This window comes from Callospermophilus lateralis, chromosome 11, assembly GCF_048772815.1.
Source record: "Callospermophilus lateralis isolate mCalLat2 chromosome 11, mCalLat2.hap1, whole genome shotgun sequence".
NCBI classification, from domain to species: Eukaryota; Metazoa; Chordata; class Mammalia; order Rodentia; family Sciuridae; genus Callospermophilus; species Callospermophilus lateralis.
The window spans coordinates 39,496,328-39,511,807 of NC_135315.1; the positions used below are offsets into that span (position 1 = coordinate 39,496,328).

At 39.8% G+C, this 15,480-nt stretch overlaps 1 protein-coding gene across 2 annotated transcripts in view; it reads left to right on the forward strand.

The window, feature by feature from the left end:
* Myo1d (myosin ID) overlaps positions 1-15,480 on the forward strand; it is a 308,773-nt gene that overhangs the window by 204,362 nt on the left and 88,931 nt on the right. For both annotated transcript variants that reach the window (XM_076869891.1, XM_076869892.1), the window contains exon 21: positions 14,896-15,050. In XM_076869891.1, coding sequence (XP_076726006.1) covers positions 14,896-15,050 — 155 coding nt within the window. The remainder of the gene's footprint in view (positions 1-14,895; positions 15,051-15,480) is intronic.

The window sequence follows — 15,480 nt, forward strand, 5'->3', positions numbered from 1 at the left end:
AGCTTAATCTAAATGTGAAAACTCTGAATTTGCTTGCCACAAGTGAGATACTTAACAACCTAAGGAAAAAGGATTTGGGCTTTTAAATTAACAGAGGAGGCTATGGCAGGCCCAGCTTCCCATGTGTGTCTCTCTGGTGGAATTTGTATTTAATTTCATAAAGTACAGAGTTCATTTGCAATGGGGACATTGTCCGGATTGTAAATATTCTTCTCGATGGTGCCCTTGATCCTTGTCAGGATGTGGAACATTTGGAAGAAAGTGAAGCTGGGCATGGAGCCGTTATTTATATAGTGCAGTATGGATTGGTGTTGGAAACTTGCCGAAGAGTTTGACTGAGTGACTTTCATCAAGCTGTTAAAATCAAAGGTTGAAAGCCCTTGTCAATCAATGATGTAAACTCAGCCCTTTAATCAGTTGATTACGATTATTTTCATTGACCTGAATAATATTGATCAATAGTACATGGCTTATAATGGGTACTTGTTTATAAAGTCAATTATCCTAATTTTGGACACTTTTTAAATATTGCTCGAGGCTCATATTTTATATAATAGGTTTTATTTCACCATTAATATGTCATGTGGTTCACATGTATCAGTATGATTTCTGGAATACAGGGCCAAGGAATGTCCTGTGGACTCCAGAGGCCCTGAAGATGAATCTGTTTGAGAGTACATTTACTGATTAATGCTTGCCCCAGTAATGCTGAATCCCTAAAAAAGCATAAAAGAATAATTTTGTTCTGTCTTGTGAAGCTAGAAAACATTTTCAAAATATAAGGTTTTCAAGTAGGGCCCAGTGGCATGTATCTATAATTGCAGCTACTGGAGAGGCTGAGGCAAGACAAATTAGAGGCCAGCATGGGCAATTCAACAAGACCTCCACACAAAATATACATTTACACATATATGTATGTATGTGTATATATACACACACACATATACATAAATAAATATACATACATATATACTCTGTGTATGTAGGGTTTTTTTTTTAAATGTCCATCCAACATGTTAAAATAAAAACAAAGATTTTGTTGAAAGTGATATGTGTTTGTAAAGGAATTAACTTTTAGCTATCCCAAACTATATACCCTCTTCATGATGTGTTCACAAATTAAGATTTTTCCACTGGGGTTGGGACACAGCTCAGTGGTAAAGCACATGCTTGTGCTTATCATGCACAAGGCTCTGGATTCAATCCCCAGCACCAAAAATAAAAAGCTTTCTCTGTTTTCTGGTCACTCTTATTGCATAATAAACTCTGCCCAATTTACAACCACAACCATGTTATCACGGCCACGATTCTCAGATCAGATATTCAGAAAGGACAAAGCAGGTGTCTTGTGCCTGCTCTGTAATATCTGAGGCCTCAGCTGGGGAGACCCAAAGCTGGAGATGACTCAAGGACGGGGGGGCCTGAGTCTTTGGAAGGCCCACTCATTGGAGCCGTTGGCACCCAGGCTGGGGGTGGATGTGGCGACTGCAGCTGCCGAATTGAATGAGACCATTAGATCACCTGCCTTTTATGGCTAGTCTTGAAGTCACACAGCCTCGTTTCTGTTTCACCTTACTGGTTAAAAGCATCTTATTGGGTTGGGGATATAGCTCAGTTGGTAGAGTGCTTGCCTCACATGCACAAGGCTCTGGGTTCAATCCCCAGCACCAAAAAAAAAAAAAAAAAAAAAAACCATCTTGTTGTTGCCCTGATTCAAAGGGAGGGGACATAGACCCATATAAACATGCTTCAGATCCTCCTCAGTCTACCCTCTGATTTAAAGATTTGCATTTAAAAGTATTTACATTTATCTAATGTTTAAAATTCATTCCTTCTCCTTATGATGCCCCAAAAGTCTTTTCTTCTGATGGTATCAGGTTCCAGGTTGAGGACTTGAGGACTGAGATCTTATCATCTAATTCAGTCAAGGTGCCATATCTCAATTGTTTCTTTGATGCAAAGACCTAGGATCTAAACTGATAAGTTGTCTTCCCCACATTTAAGGGTGCATGTTCCCAAAGACACCCCTATTTAGAGAGGGGGGTAATGGAAGGCATATCCCAGTCACTGGCCATCTGTGTCTGCAGCTAGGTGGGCTTGTTAGCCTGCTGCGTGCCTGCAGAAGCTTGGGAGTCCAGAAGCCTCTTTGCATTTAGTAACATCTCAGTTCCTTTCAGTCCAATCTGAACTCTTTAATTCAGTCCTTTGAAATATGAATGGATTCGCTGTGCATCAATTTATGATCTCTATTTGATGAGACACATACACACACCTCTCTGCAAATTAAGCTGTCCTGTTCCTCAAGTTCCTCTGTGGACAAGGTTCTTCAGACTCCGCTGAGCCCTGTTTTGATGGAGAGAATTTGCAAGTCATGCTCTGAAGACATTGAGAGCGCCTTTCATCTATCTGGAAGATTCTTTGAAGCAGTGCTTTAAGTCTATCTGAGGTTGTAACAAAGGATCTTAACAGTCCTGATCCATTGCCCTGAAACTATCTCTCTCTCTCTCTCTCTCTCTCTCTCTCTCTCTCTCTCTCTATATATATATATATATATATATATATATATATATATATATATATATATATAATAGATATAGATGAACATACAATATCTTTAGTTGTAGATGAACATACGATATCTTTATTTATTAGTTCATTTTTTATGTGGTGCTAAGGATCGAACCAGTGCCTCACACATACCAGGCAAGCGCTCTTCCGCTGAGCTACAGCCCCAGCCCCCCTGAAACTATTTCTTAATATGAGAATCATTTGCCATCTGGAGAAGCTGGGAATAAGAAACAGTTTTATTTTCAAGCCCAGCAATTGCGGGCTTCTTTGTATTTCCTCTAAATTTTGCCTGAAAGCCGAACAGTTCTTTATTAGGCTCATCTCTTTCCTCTTGCTTTTTTTTTTTTTTTTTTTTTTTTTTCATAGACAGCAAGAAGCCAGATGGCAGTTTCATTATTCTGTCAAGAAACCTCCTTAACTAGATCATCACATTTGCCGGGTACATTTTCTGTTCCCTACCTTCCCACCGGCACCATGTTGTCAGATTTTCTTCCGGGTCGTCACAAGGGTCCCCTTGCCTGCGACCTGAAACTGAGCCTTCCTTACCCTCCTTGCCTCCTCAGGGCCTCCTTCTCACTCTCCCAGCCCCCTGCTGGTTTCCCAAAGCCAGCGCCCGCTGTGTTGGGGGCACGTCTCGGTAGCCCCACTCCTCGAATCATATTCTTATCACAGTTACACGGCCGTGTCACCAACCACCCAGACTGGGTGGAGTTGAGCAACCACCATTTTATTATGTGCCCAGATTCTGTGGGTCATGGAAAAGTCCAAGCTCTGTGGCATGCCCCTGTAATGCTAGTGACCCCAATAGCTGAGGCCAGATGATGGCAGGTTTGAAGGCAACTTAGAAAGACCCTGAATCAAAATGAAAAGGGCTGAGGTTGTGGCTGAGCACCCCTGGGTTCAAAGAAATGAATTTGGACAGGGCACACCAGGGCCAGTTGAGCACTAAAACACAATGTCTTGGGCTGCATCTTGGGAGACTCTAAGGCTGCTTCTCAGCACCCCAGGATTCCTCAAGCTGTGCTTTGAATTGGTTTGCCCTGCTCCAGAATTCACATTGGAATTTAATCCCATTGTGTGTTATTTAAAAGGGTGGAAATTTAATCTGACTGGTGCTTGGAGGTGGGGCTTTGGGAAGGGGACTGTGGCTAGATAAGGTCATCAAGGTCATCGGAGCAGAGTCTGTGATTGGAGAAGGTGGATTATAAGAGGAGAGGGAAAGACTGGGGGACACACATACACGTGTTTCCTCTCTAACCATGTGATTCCCTGTGCATCCCAGGACTCCAACAGCAAGAAGGCCACTACCAGAAGCATCCCCTCAGTCGTGGACCAAAACTGCAGCCCCACATAAACCTCTTTTCTTTATGACTTACCTAGTCTGTGGTATTGTATTAACAACAACAGAAAAACTAAGACACTCAACCCTCAAACACTCACATGTCTGCCACCAGAGCTGGGGATGCTCAGACCAGGACTGCTGACCAGAGTGTCCACACATTTCCTCCCCAAGGGCTTGGCTTCCTCACTGCCTGATCGCCTCAGGATGGTCAGCCCATGTGGCTGAGGGCACAGGCACTTGGTTGCTTCAAGCTATGGTTATTTGAAAAGGGATAAATTCTCAGCTGTCCCAAACCATGTGTTACTTCCATAATGAACCAGCACAGTCCTGATTTGTATGTAGTTGACACAGGAGCCAGGAAGGAACTGGGGGGTGGGGGGAGGGAGATTGAAAGAGGCAGATGAATGGAGAACAGAGAGACCCAATGAGAAATCAAATCACCGGGCATCCTGCAAAAAGCCAGAGCAGGTGTCTTCCAAGCTTCTGGATGGAAAACAGAAGGAACAGAACATTCTCCAAGTGAGGAGCAGCCAAGTCAATTTGTTGATTGAGATCAGAAGACAGAAATATGATAATCCTGCCGTCAAACCAAAGAAGTGGAGTAGAGAATAGTAAATCCAAAAAGCCAATGTATATACCAAAAATTAAGACGATACCTGAAGAAGGTCAGTGGCCCCCGCCATTTCACGAAAGCCGTGCACCAGGCGTATCTTTGGGATAAAAGGGGAAAAAAAAGTCAAGTTAGAGATTTTTGCAGACGGCAGTAACCCAGGAGAGAAGAGGTCTTCCCACCAAGAGGACCACGGAGTAAGTCAGGAACAAAGACACCCCAGAGCGGAAGCCAGAAGAGCAGCTCTGTGAGAAAGGCCGAGATCGCCTCCCGGGGTGGCCCTTGGCTTTAAAGGACTCAGTGAGCAGTTGAGGAAGTGAACTGCTTTTGAAGTAACAAGAGCTGGTGGCCTTCTGCGTTATTAGGTGGCTTTGTTATCGACTATCAGAGCCCTCCCTGTCATCCACACATTCTTCAGAAATCCACAGCTTCCTGAAACTTATTTTGAAGATTCTGGGTTTGCAGCCAGCATTTTCGGGGCCCCCAGTTTTCACTGACAGAGGATTCACCTGGACCCACAAAGGCAGAGACCCACAGAGCAGGCAGGGAGATGGGCATGTGAAGCCAAAAGACAGCAAGCAAAATCACCCAAGCCACAGTGGACCTTGGTGAATCATGACCCCATCCCTGACCCCTCATGATAGTGTACCTAAAGACAGGGTTTTGCAGCTGGGAGTGTGGATGGGGCAACGGTTCTTGTCCTACAAAGTGGGACACGATCTGATCCAACAACTATGGGTTTTGCCTCAAGGTACATGTTTTCAAATTATTGAAAACTGGGAAGTTGGGAATCAAGGATTGCCTGCTTATTAAGAGAAACTAATTAAAGTTAAATTCTATCAAAGAGAATCTTGTTATAAGAAAAGTACAGCAGCAACCAAAATAGATTGAATTCCAAGTCACCCGTTTCAAGCCATTTTAAGTAAACCTATATTATTAAAATAATTTAAACAGTCCCTTAAAGATCATCACTGCAGCCAGGAGCAGTGGTGTACATCTGTAATCCCCATTGGCTCAGGAGGCCGAGGCAAGAGGATCGCAAGTTCAAAGCCAGCCTCAGCAATTTAACAAGGCCTTAAGCAACTCAATGAGACCCTATCTCTAAATAAAATACAAAAAATGGGCTGGGGTTGTGGCTCAGTGGTTAAGTGCCCCTGAGCTCAATCCCTGGTACAAAAAAAAAAAAAAAAAAAAAATTCATCATTTCAGTGTTGAGTATATCATCTTCAAAGATTAGCTGTTTGCTTTGTAAAATTCTCACAGTCCTAATTGATACGGCCCATGAAAACACAGAAAAGATAGGGAGAGAACTTAGTATTTTGTGGGTTTGTTCATATGACAAAGGAACCTGGATTTCTTGATCTGAGTACTGATCTATTTTTGTAGCTTTCAAGAATTTTTAAGCCAATTTGACATGTATCTACAGCACTGAGACTTAAAAAGAATAATCAGAGGAAGCTCTCTGCTCTGATGAAAATGTTCTGTGCCTTAATTTGGGCATCAAAAATCATCCACCTGTTCACCTGAAAAATCTGTGAATTTTATTAAATGTAAACTGTACCTCACCTGTACATTTAAAATTCATGAATTTTATTCATCATATGTAAATTACACCTCAATTTTTAAAAAATCTTATTTGACTAATGGATCAAATTGCATAAAATTTTGGGTAGGAGTGGGAATTATGTGTTTTAATTTCCAGTTCTTTCTTTTTTTTAACCTGCTATTTGTAAAAAGAAGAGCTAGATGGTATCTGGTAGCATACCCTATTGCTATCATTTAAAAATTGCAGCTGAGTGTTGTGGTGTCTGCCTATAATCCCAGCAACTTGGAAGGCTGAAGCAGGAGGATCACAAGTTGAAGGCCAGCCTCAGCAACTTAATAAGACCCTGTCTCAAAATAAAGGCCTTAAGCAACTCAATGAGATGTTGGGGATGTAGCTGAGAGGTAGAGCAACCCTGGGTTCAACCCCCAGTCCAAAAAAAGAATAAAATAAAATAAAAATTGCATTAAAAGATCCAGGCACAAGTTTCTGGGATCAGTCTTGATGTGTGTTTTTGGTCCCCTCGTAATCTTATATTGAGAAGGAAATCTGTTCTCCATCCACAACACTTTGCTCCCAAAGATTTCCAGTGATGAGATTAAAAAAAATTAAAACCAATAGAGTCATGAGATAGTTACTAAATGCATATGAGTGTTTGCCAGCCTGCTATGGAGAGAGCTATTGTTTCTATACTGTCGGGTACTGTAAATAAACAACAATACCAACGTTGAGCCTGATCTCAAGAGAATAATTCTAGTTGGACAAGCATACCGATAACATGAAGATGTGGCCCACTAATAAGTGAGGCTAGATTGATGTACTGCTTATTAGTGAACCATCTTTTCACTTGTGCAATATCCTCTCTCTGTCATGGTGTGTTATCCTGCTAAATTCAGTTTATTAATTATCTGAGATTTTTACATCTATTAGTTTCTGGTATGAGAGAGAGAGAGAGAGAGAATGAACATGGACAAGCATGGCACTTCATCAAGTTTTGCTACCAGGATTAAATAAAATGAATCCAGATGGGTTCCATATTTTTCTGTGCCCTAGAGCATTTTAAGCAGAATAAGAATTACCTAATTACCTGGGCCTTGAAAGTTTGCCTATAACATCACCTCTTCCCAGTGACGTTTAGGAAAGTGTTTACCTGACAACATAAAAACATTTTCGCTGGATTATGAGTCAATTCTGATTATTTTTCTTGGAGTCAGTTTTGATGATTTGCATTTTACCCTGTGAAATCGCACATGTCACAAACCTTTGAATGTACTAATGCATAATTGCAAATGTTCTTTTGTGATTTCTAAAGTAAACACACTTTTTCTTAAAGCCCTTTCTCACTGCTAACATTAGACATTTGTGGTTCTGACTTGTTTTTTCCTTGATGAGACTCTGCTGAGCATTTGTTTCTTTTATGGGTCTTTTCAAAGAACCAGCTCTTTAATTTATCATCATGTATGTTGTTTTTCCCATTCATTAACTTCTGTTTTTATCATAATTAATCTTTAGCTTGCTTTCTTAATTATTTAATTTCTTTTTTGTTGTTTTGTCTTTTTCATTTGACTGATCTACTTCTTTCTTATTTAATAATATATATTGTAGATTATGTACTTTCTTCTGAATTTAGTATTGACTGTATCAATTAATTTTTGGTGGGAGGAGGGGGGTACCATACATTGAACCCAGAGACACTTTACCACTTAGCCACATCCCCAGCCTTTTTTACTTTTTATTTAGAGAGAGGGTCTCACTAAGTTACCTAGGGCCTTGCTAAGTTGCTGAGGCTGTCTTTCAACTTGAGATCCTCCTGCCTCAGCCTCCCAAACCACTGGGATTATAGGTGTGCACCATCGTGCTCAGCTCAAAGTTATATTTTTGGCAATATAAAAGTTTATTTGTGGTTTTTTGCCTTGAATTTTGCATTGTCTGTTATTCCTAGTCCATTCCAGCTTTCTTTCTGGTATATCTTTGTCTATCTTTTGTTTTGTTTTGTTTTGTTTTTTATTTTGCTATAGGGTCTCCCTATTTGCCCAGGCAAGCGATTCTCCCACTTCAACCTTCCAAGTAGCCGAGACTACAGGTGTGGGCCACCGTCCCCAGCCACCCTTTTATTTTTATCTTTCCATGTCTTTTTTGTTTTAAATACATATTTTATAAATAAAGTAGAATTAAATTTTGACTTCTTACCTAATCTGTGAGCTTTTCTTATCCAGATGAGAGTTCATATCTCCTACAGAAACTAACATTTTTTTCTTGAATTTAGTCATTATTTAAATGCTTTTCACCTTCATCTCCCAATGCTGTTTCCTTCTTTTTTCCAGTTACTACATTGGTTGAGTTTTATTTATTCTCCTTTTACTAATGATTAGAAGGTTATACTTTCTTTTTGATGTTAATAATGGTTCTGTTAAGTATTTAACTGATCTTTCTTTGTGGATACCAAAAATAAAATGAATTTACTTATCTTTTCCTATGAATGATGAAAAAAATTAACATTTCCTTTCTCTCCTCTTCCCACATCCTTCCTTATAATTCCAAACAGAAGCAACAACTTTTTTAATAAAGGAAGTAACCCTGAACTTCCGTTTTCTTTGTAGGTAACTTATTTATCATGCCTAGGTACTTGAAGATTTTTTCATCTTTTTTCTAGAAATTTGACACTTTGGGCTGCACATCCAAGTGACCCTGGCCCTCTGTGATCTTTCTTTTGTCTAGACGGTTCTGGCTGAGAATTTTTCTTCCACTCTCCTTTTGTTTTCTGTAGTATCTATCCTGCCCCACTTCCAGGGTGTACTTAACTTAGGTCTATCTTTTGGAATCATCTCTTTCTCGATCATGGGTCTGTTCTGCACCCATTTCATAAACGAGAGTGCAATTTAGAGGCTTCCTCTTGGAGTGCGCCCTACCTGTTCCATGGTGCTCTGTATACTGTGGTCCTTCTCACCCAGGAGAGGCTGGGACAGTTGAGGTGGGTTGCAACCAGTATGCCCTGTATGCCCTGGGCAAATCTTCAAGACTGGAGAAGGAAAGTTGAGACTTGTCATACCAGAGACCCCACAGACTGTGAGAAAGGAGGGACCCAGGGTCAGGGAAGGCGCTTCCCTTTGGCTCACAGAAACTGTGTGACTGCCCAGAGGTCACTGTGTTAGCAACTCCTTCCCAAACTAGGTGTTTTCTCACAGTACCTTGCATCTGCATGGTACTGTAAAGTGTTTAAATCATATGTTTAAAGTGTTTAATTCATAGAGTTTTGCTGTTATACCTCTTCACATAAGAGTGTAAAAGCCATCTTTTGTGGTTTTTTGTTTGTTTGCTTGCTTGTTTGTTTGTGGTTATTTTAGACCAACCTGAGTTGCTCCCATTTGATCCTTACCACACCCTTTAAGGTAGACAAGGCACCTGCTATTTTCCTTATGTTACAATAAAAAGAAGAGACAGAAACCCCAAGAAATCAGAAGGTTCCTGGGATTCACGTGCAGTTTATCTCTCTTCCCCGTGTACCATCTTCTCTCCCAGAACAAGAGATTTTCTGGATGCCATTTGTCCTGTTCTGGGATGATGGAGACCCAATATTTCATTGTGTAGCAGAGCAGGTTAAGTGCTACCCTGGGGCTTGACACACCCTGAGGCCTGAGAAGAATCAATTCCTCTCCACAGCAGCTGAAGCCACCCCAGCAGGGAACGGGGAAGAGAAGCCACACCCTGGCTGGGCAGGGGCTGAAAAAGAACCCTCTGGAAGGGAGCCTCCATCCCAGGGTTTCAACCCTCTTGCTGCGGCTCCCCCTTCCCAGACCCCTGCGGCCAATGCGCCTGTGATGCGCTGGCAGTTACAGGTTAAATCAAAACTCTCCTGAGAAGTGCCGCATAAATTTAATTTTGGATTTAAAATAATCAAACGAGAGTGAAGCATCATAGATGTAAAATAGTTTTTTAAATGAAAATGATACATTTAATTTAATCATATAAAAAATCATTTAGATGCTGTACATCTAAGTGGCAGAGAAATTGCTGTATTGTCCTACTGACGGTCTCTGAAAGCCTGTGATCTGAATATGCTGCTGAATGATTTCCAGCTCCTAAAATATTTTCCCTTCCATTCAATAAGCACTGCCTTCAGCACTCTTTAAAATCAACTTAGGAACTCACCTCCAATGAAAATCTATTCATGGGGATACTAATTTATGTATCTTTTGTTCATTTGTTTACACATGGTTTTTGGTGATTAAAAAGAACGAGGATCTGAGTCCACAGCCTGCTTTCTGGTTTCCAGATCTGCAAATCAGCTAACTTTGAGGTTCCATTTCCTTAACCATAAAATTGGGACATTAAACTAAAAGGCCTTCCCAATCCATAACTGTTAAAGTGTTCTTTGGGGGATTATGAATCTCCCAAGAATAGGACTTACATCTCCAACATCTTCACTAAGTGGCCCCTACTCCGGGTGCTGGCACTGGGCACTTCCCAGGTGGCTCCCTGGACCAGGCTGACTGCATACCCGCCTAATTGATAGCACCTGGGTCAGCCAGGGGCAGCACTTCAGATTTTCTACAATAAAACAAATACGAGATGAGAAATCTCTCCAGCTTCTGCTTTATTGACCCAAGTAGAAGGTCTTGGAATCAAAACAACCAGGGAGCCATATATTTTTTATTTCTATGTAATAAAATTGACTTTGGGGTCTCAAGACATGAATAGGTTTATATAGCCCCTGCCAAAATCAGTGTACACAGTAGTCCCATCACCCTAAAAAAACTCCCTTGTATCAGACTTCTCCAACCCCAGCCTTTGGCAACTGTTAATCCCTTGTCCATCCTTATAATTTTGTATTCAAGAGAATGTCACATAAATGGAGTCATATAATAGGTTACTTTTTGAGACTGGCTGCTCTCACTCAATGTAATACCTCTGAGATTCTGTATTCTGGATTCTGAGATTTGTGTGTTGCATACTGATTTTTAGCATTCATTTGTTCCTTTCTATTGCCAAGTAGCATTCCGTAGTATAGATGTATCACAGCTCATTCATCCATTCTTGATGGATCTTCAGGTTGCTTCCACTTTGGGGCAATTATAATTAGCACTGCTATAAACAGCCATGTGCAAGGTTTTGTGTGAACCTAAGTTTTTTTTTTTCTAATTAGTTATACATGACAGCAGAATGAATGCATTTTGATTCATTGTACACAAATGGAGCATAACTTTTCATTTCTCTGTTGCACCACACATGCAACATGTACCTAGGATAATGATGTCCATCTCATTCCACTATCTTTCCTGCAGCTATACTCTCTCCCCATCCATCCCTCCCCTTTGCCCAATCAAACTTCCTCCATACTCCCCACACCCCCAAGCCCACTATGGATCAGCATCCACTCATCAGAGAGAACATTCGGTCTTTGGTTTTTTGGGATTGGCTTACTTTGGTTAGCATGATATTTTCCAACTTTATCCATTTACCTGCAAGTGCTATCATTTTAGTCTCTTTTAATGCTGAATAATATTCCACTGTGTGAACATACCACAGTTTCTTTATCCATTCATCTGTTGAAGGGTGTGTGAACTTAAATTTTTATTTCCCTCAGAGGGACACTAAAAGTGCCATTACTGCATGTCCCTTCTTGGGTCCACCACCAAACTCTATTCACAGTGGCGGTGCCATTTTACATTCCCCCAACAATGTGTGTGAGTTCCAATTGTTCTGTGTCCACACTAGCACTTAATTTTGTCCCTTGTTGTGGTGGTGGTCTGTCTTGATTCCATCATAGCCATTCTGAAGGGTTATGACATTATGTCATCAGAGATTCAACTTGCACTTCCTAAATGGCTAGCCATCTGAGCATCTTCTCCTGTGCCTTTTCAAGCAAAGTAATTTCAAATCTTTCCCCCATTTTTAAATTGAATTTTTTACTTTCTTATGGCTTTAAGAGTTCTTTTTATACTCTGGATATAGATTCTTTGTCAGATACAGCTTTACAAGTGTTTTCTCTCAGTCCCTGGTTAGTCTTGCCCACCAGTGTCTTTCTTAGAGCAAACATTTTAAGTTTGATCAAGTTCAGTTAATCAATTTTTTTCTTATGGATTGTGTATTTTTAACATCATTTCTGAGAAATTTTTACCTACCCTGAGATTTAAAAGATTCTCTACCATGTTTTCTTCTGAAAGTTTTATAGTTTTACATTTTATATTTAGACTCGTGGTCCATTTCAAGTTGATATTTTTAAGAAGTGTGATTTAGGGCGACATTTATTTCTGTTGGAATGGGAACATTCTCATGTCCTAAGTCACCCAAATGTCCAAAGTATCTTTTCTCCACTGATTTGCCTTCACACCTTGGTGGAAAAATCCACCAAGGTACATGTGCAGGTCCATTTCTGATCTGTTTTTCTTCCTTTGCCAACTATATCATCTTGATTACTGTAGCTTTATCATTATTATTCAAATCAGTTACTCTAAGTCCTCCAACCTTATTCTTCTCTTTCAAAATCTCTGGCCCTATTCTAGTTTCTTTGCCTTTCCATACACATTTTAGAATTTGTTTACTGATATCTTCCCAAAAATCTGGTTAAGATTGTATTATAACTGTAGATCCTATGGTGATACACACTTATAATCCCAGCTATTTGGGAGGCTGAGGCAGAAAGATCCCAAGCTCTAGGCAAGTGTTGGCAACTTTTCAAGACCCGTGGGCCAAAATAAAGAAATAAAAATGGCTGGGATGAAGGCTGGCACAGTGGCACATGCCTATAATCCCAGCGGCTTGGAAGGCTGAGGCAGGAGGATCACAAGTTCAAAGCCAGCCTCAGCAAAAGCAAGGCACTAAGCAACTCAGTGAGACCCTATCTCTAAATAAGATACAAAATAGGGCTAGGGATGTGGCTCAGTGGTCCAGTGCCCCTGAGTTCAATCCCTCAAAAAAGAGGGAGGGACTGGGAATGTAGCTCAGAGGTAGAGCACCCCGGGTTCAATTCCCAGTATAGGAAAAAAAATTCTATCGATCAATTTGGGGAAAATTGGTGTCTTAACAATATTGAGTTTTCCAATTGATAAAATCATCCTCTCCATTTATTTAGATTTTTGTAAACTGCTTTAATCAGCATTTTAATTTGACTTCTTCAACATTTTGTAGGGTTTTTCTTCTTCACATTTTTTATTGGTGCCTTGTAGTTGTATTTTTGATATATATAGTCTAACACACATTGTGCTAGATTTGTATCTTAAGTATTTTTTAATTTTTTTTTAGTTATAGATGGACACATATCTTTATTTATTTTTATGTGGTGCTGAGGATTGAATCCAGTGCCTTCCACATACGAGGCAAATGCTCTACCACTGAGCTATAGCCCCAGCCCCTGTATCTAAGTATTTTTGTTTCTAAAGTTGTGGGTGGTTTTATTTTTAAATTCCCTTTTCCAATTGTTCTTTGCGGTATATAGAGATATTTTTTTGTATGTGGGCCTTATACCCTTTGACCATACTGAACTTGCTCATTAGTTCTGGGAACTATTTTATAGCTTCCTTGGAATTTTCTGTGTCAGTGACCACACAGTCTGAAAATAGACTTTTGTTTCTTTTCAGTGTGTGCTGTGTGGTTTTTTTGACTCTGGCCTTGTGCACTGGCTAGAGCCTCCAACGTGATGCTGTGGAGCAGCAGAGAGTGGAAATCCCAGCATTGTTCCTGGTCTTAGGGGAAAAGCATTCAGTCTTCCTCCACTAAGATAGCTGTGGCATTTTTATAGAAATCATTTATCAGGTCAAGTTTTCTCATCCTGATTTGCTGAAAAATTATTATCATGAATTTTGTCAAGCTTTTTTCTACATCAGTTGGCTTTTCTTTTCTATTCTGTTGTTTTATTCTGTTGCAATACTGATTTCTTTTTTTAATATGGGGGATTGAACCCAAGGCCTCAGGTACCCTAGGCAGGTGCTCAGCCACATTGATGGACTTTTAATATTGGACTAGCCTTACATTTCTTAGATTAACTCCCCTTATAATTCTTTTTACACGTTGTTGGATTCAATTTGCTAATATTTTACTGCCTATTTTTATATCCATGTTGCTGAAGCATATCGGTTTATACTTTTTTTGTACTCTCTGTATCTATATTGGGGATCTGAACAATAATAGCTTTTCAAATAAATTAGAAGTGTTCCCTTCTCTTTCTAGAAGAGATGTGACAATTGTGTTATTTCTTCTTTAAATGCTTGGTAGAATTCACTGGTGAAATCATCTTGGCCTGCAGTGTTCTTTTTTAAAGGTTGATAGCTATAAATTTAATTTCTTAAATGGAGAACTACTTAGGAGAATTCTCCTTGGGGGCGTTTTGGTAGTTTGTAGATTTCAAGGAATTTTATTGTTGTATCTAAGTTGTTGAATAAATTGTGGTACATAAAGCTGTTCAGACGATTCCCTTATCATCTGCTTAATATCCACACATGTAGCAGTAGCTTCTCTTTTATTCCTGATGCTAGTGACAAGGTCTCTCCATTTTTTCTTTTGGGCTAGAGGTTTATCAATTTTGTTGATCTTCGGAAAGAACCATCTTTTGATTTCACTTATTTTTTTTTTCCTCTGTCGTTTTCTGCTTCCAATTGCATTCATCTCTGCTCTTTATTGTTTCCATGCATCTGTTTATTTCACAAAACTTGATGAAGATTAAAGTCATCACCATGATTGAGCAAAACTCTTAGAATTTTCCTTCAGTACTGGAAGTGGAATTCATACTAGGCTAGCTCTTTACCACTGAGTTATCCCCTAACCCATAAAATATATTTTTAAAATTCATGAGTTTGAGAACCATCTTAGCAGTGGCCCTGTGTTGTCTCTTTTCAGTTGACTGGTCTGAGCGTCTCCAATGGAAAGGACCAACTTGTAGTGTTCCATACCAAAGATAACAAAGACCTCATTGTGTGCCTCTTCAGCAAGCAGCCCACCCATGAGAGTCGAATTGGAGAACTTGTTGGAGTCCTGGCAAATCATTTCAAGAGGTAAAGTTTTATTTTTGTAACAAAGACAGGTTTTAAATATATGAAATCATAATTATCACTGAACTTGTTTGGTGCCAATTTTAATCTATTGAGTTATTTTCCTCCATAGAGACAATCCAATCATCTGTTTCATAGAAGGTAAAATTAGTAACCAGGCTTAGCTTCAGGATTAGGAATGATCCTCTGCTTTCCCAGTCTCTAGCTAAACCAACAATGAGAGGTTTCCCTAATGGGTATTTCTTCACAGTGAATCCAAATGTAATTAAATCCAAACAATAGGAAAAAATTACTTTGTATTCTTACCATCACAGCTCCTCATTTGTTTCCAATATAATCAGCGTATCTACTATTACTCTAAACAAATTAGAAGGCAGATTCAAGATAACGTGTAGGTCTCTGAAGACTAAAGAAATTCCCAGGAGAGGCAATA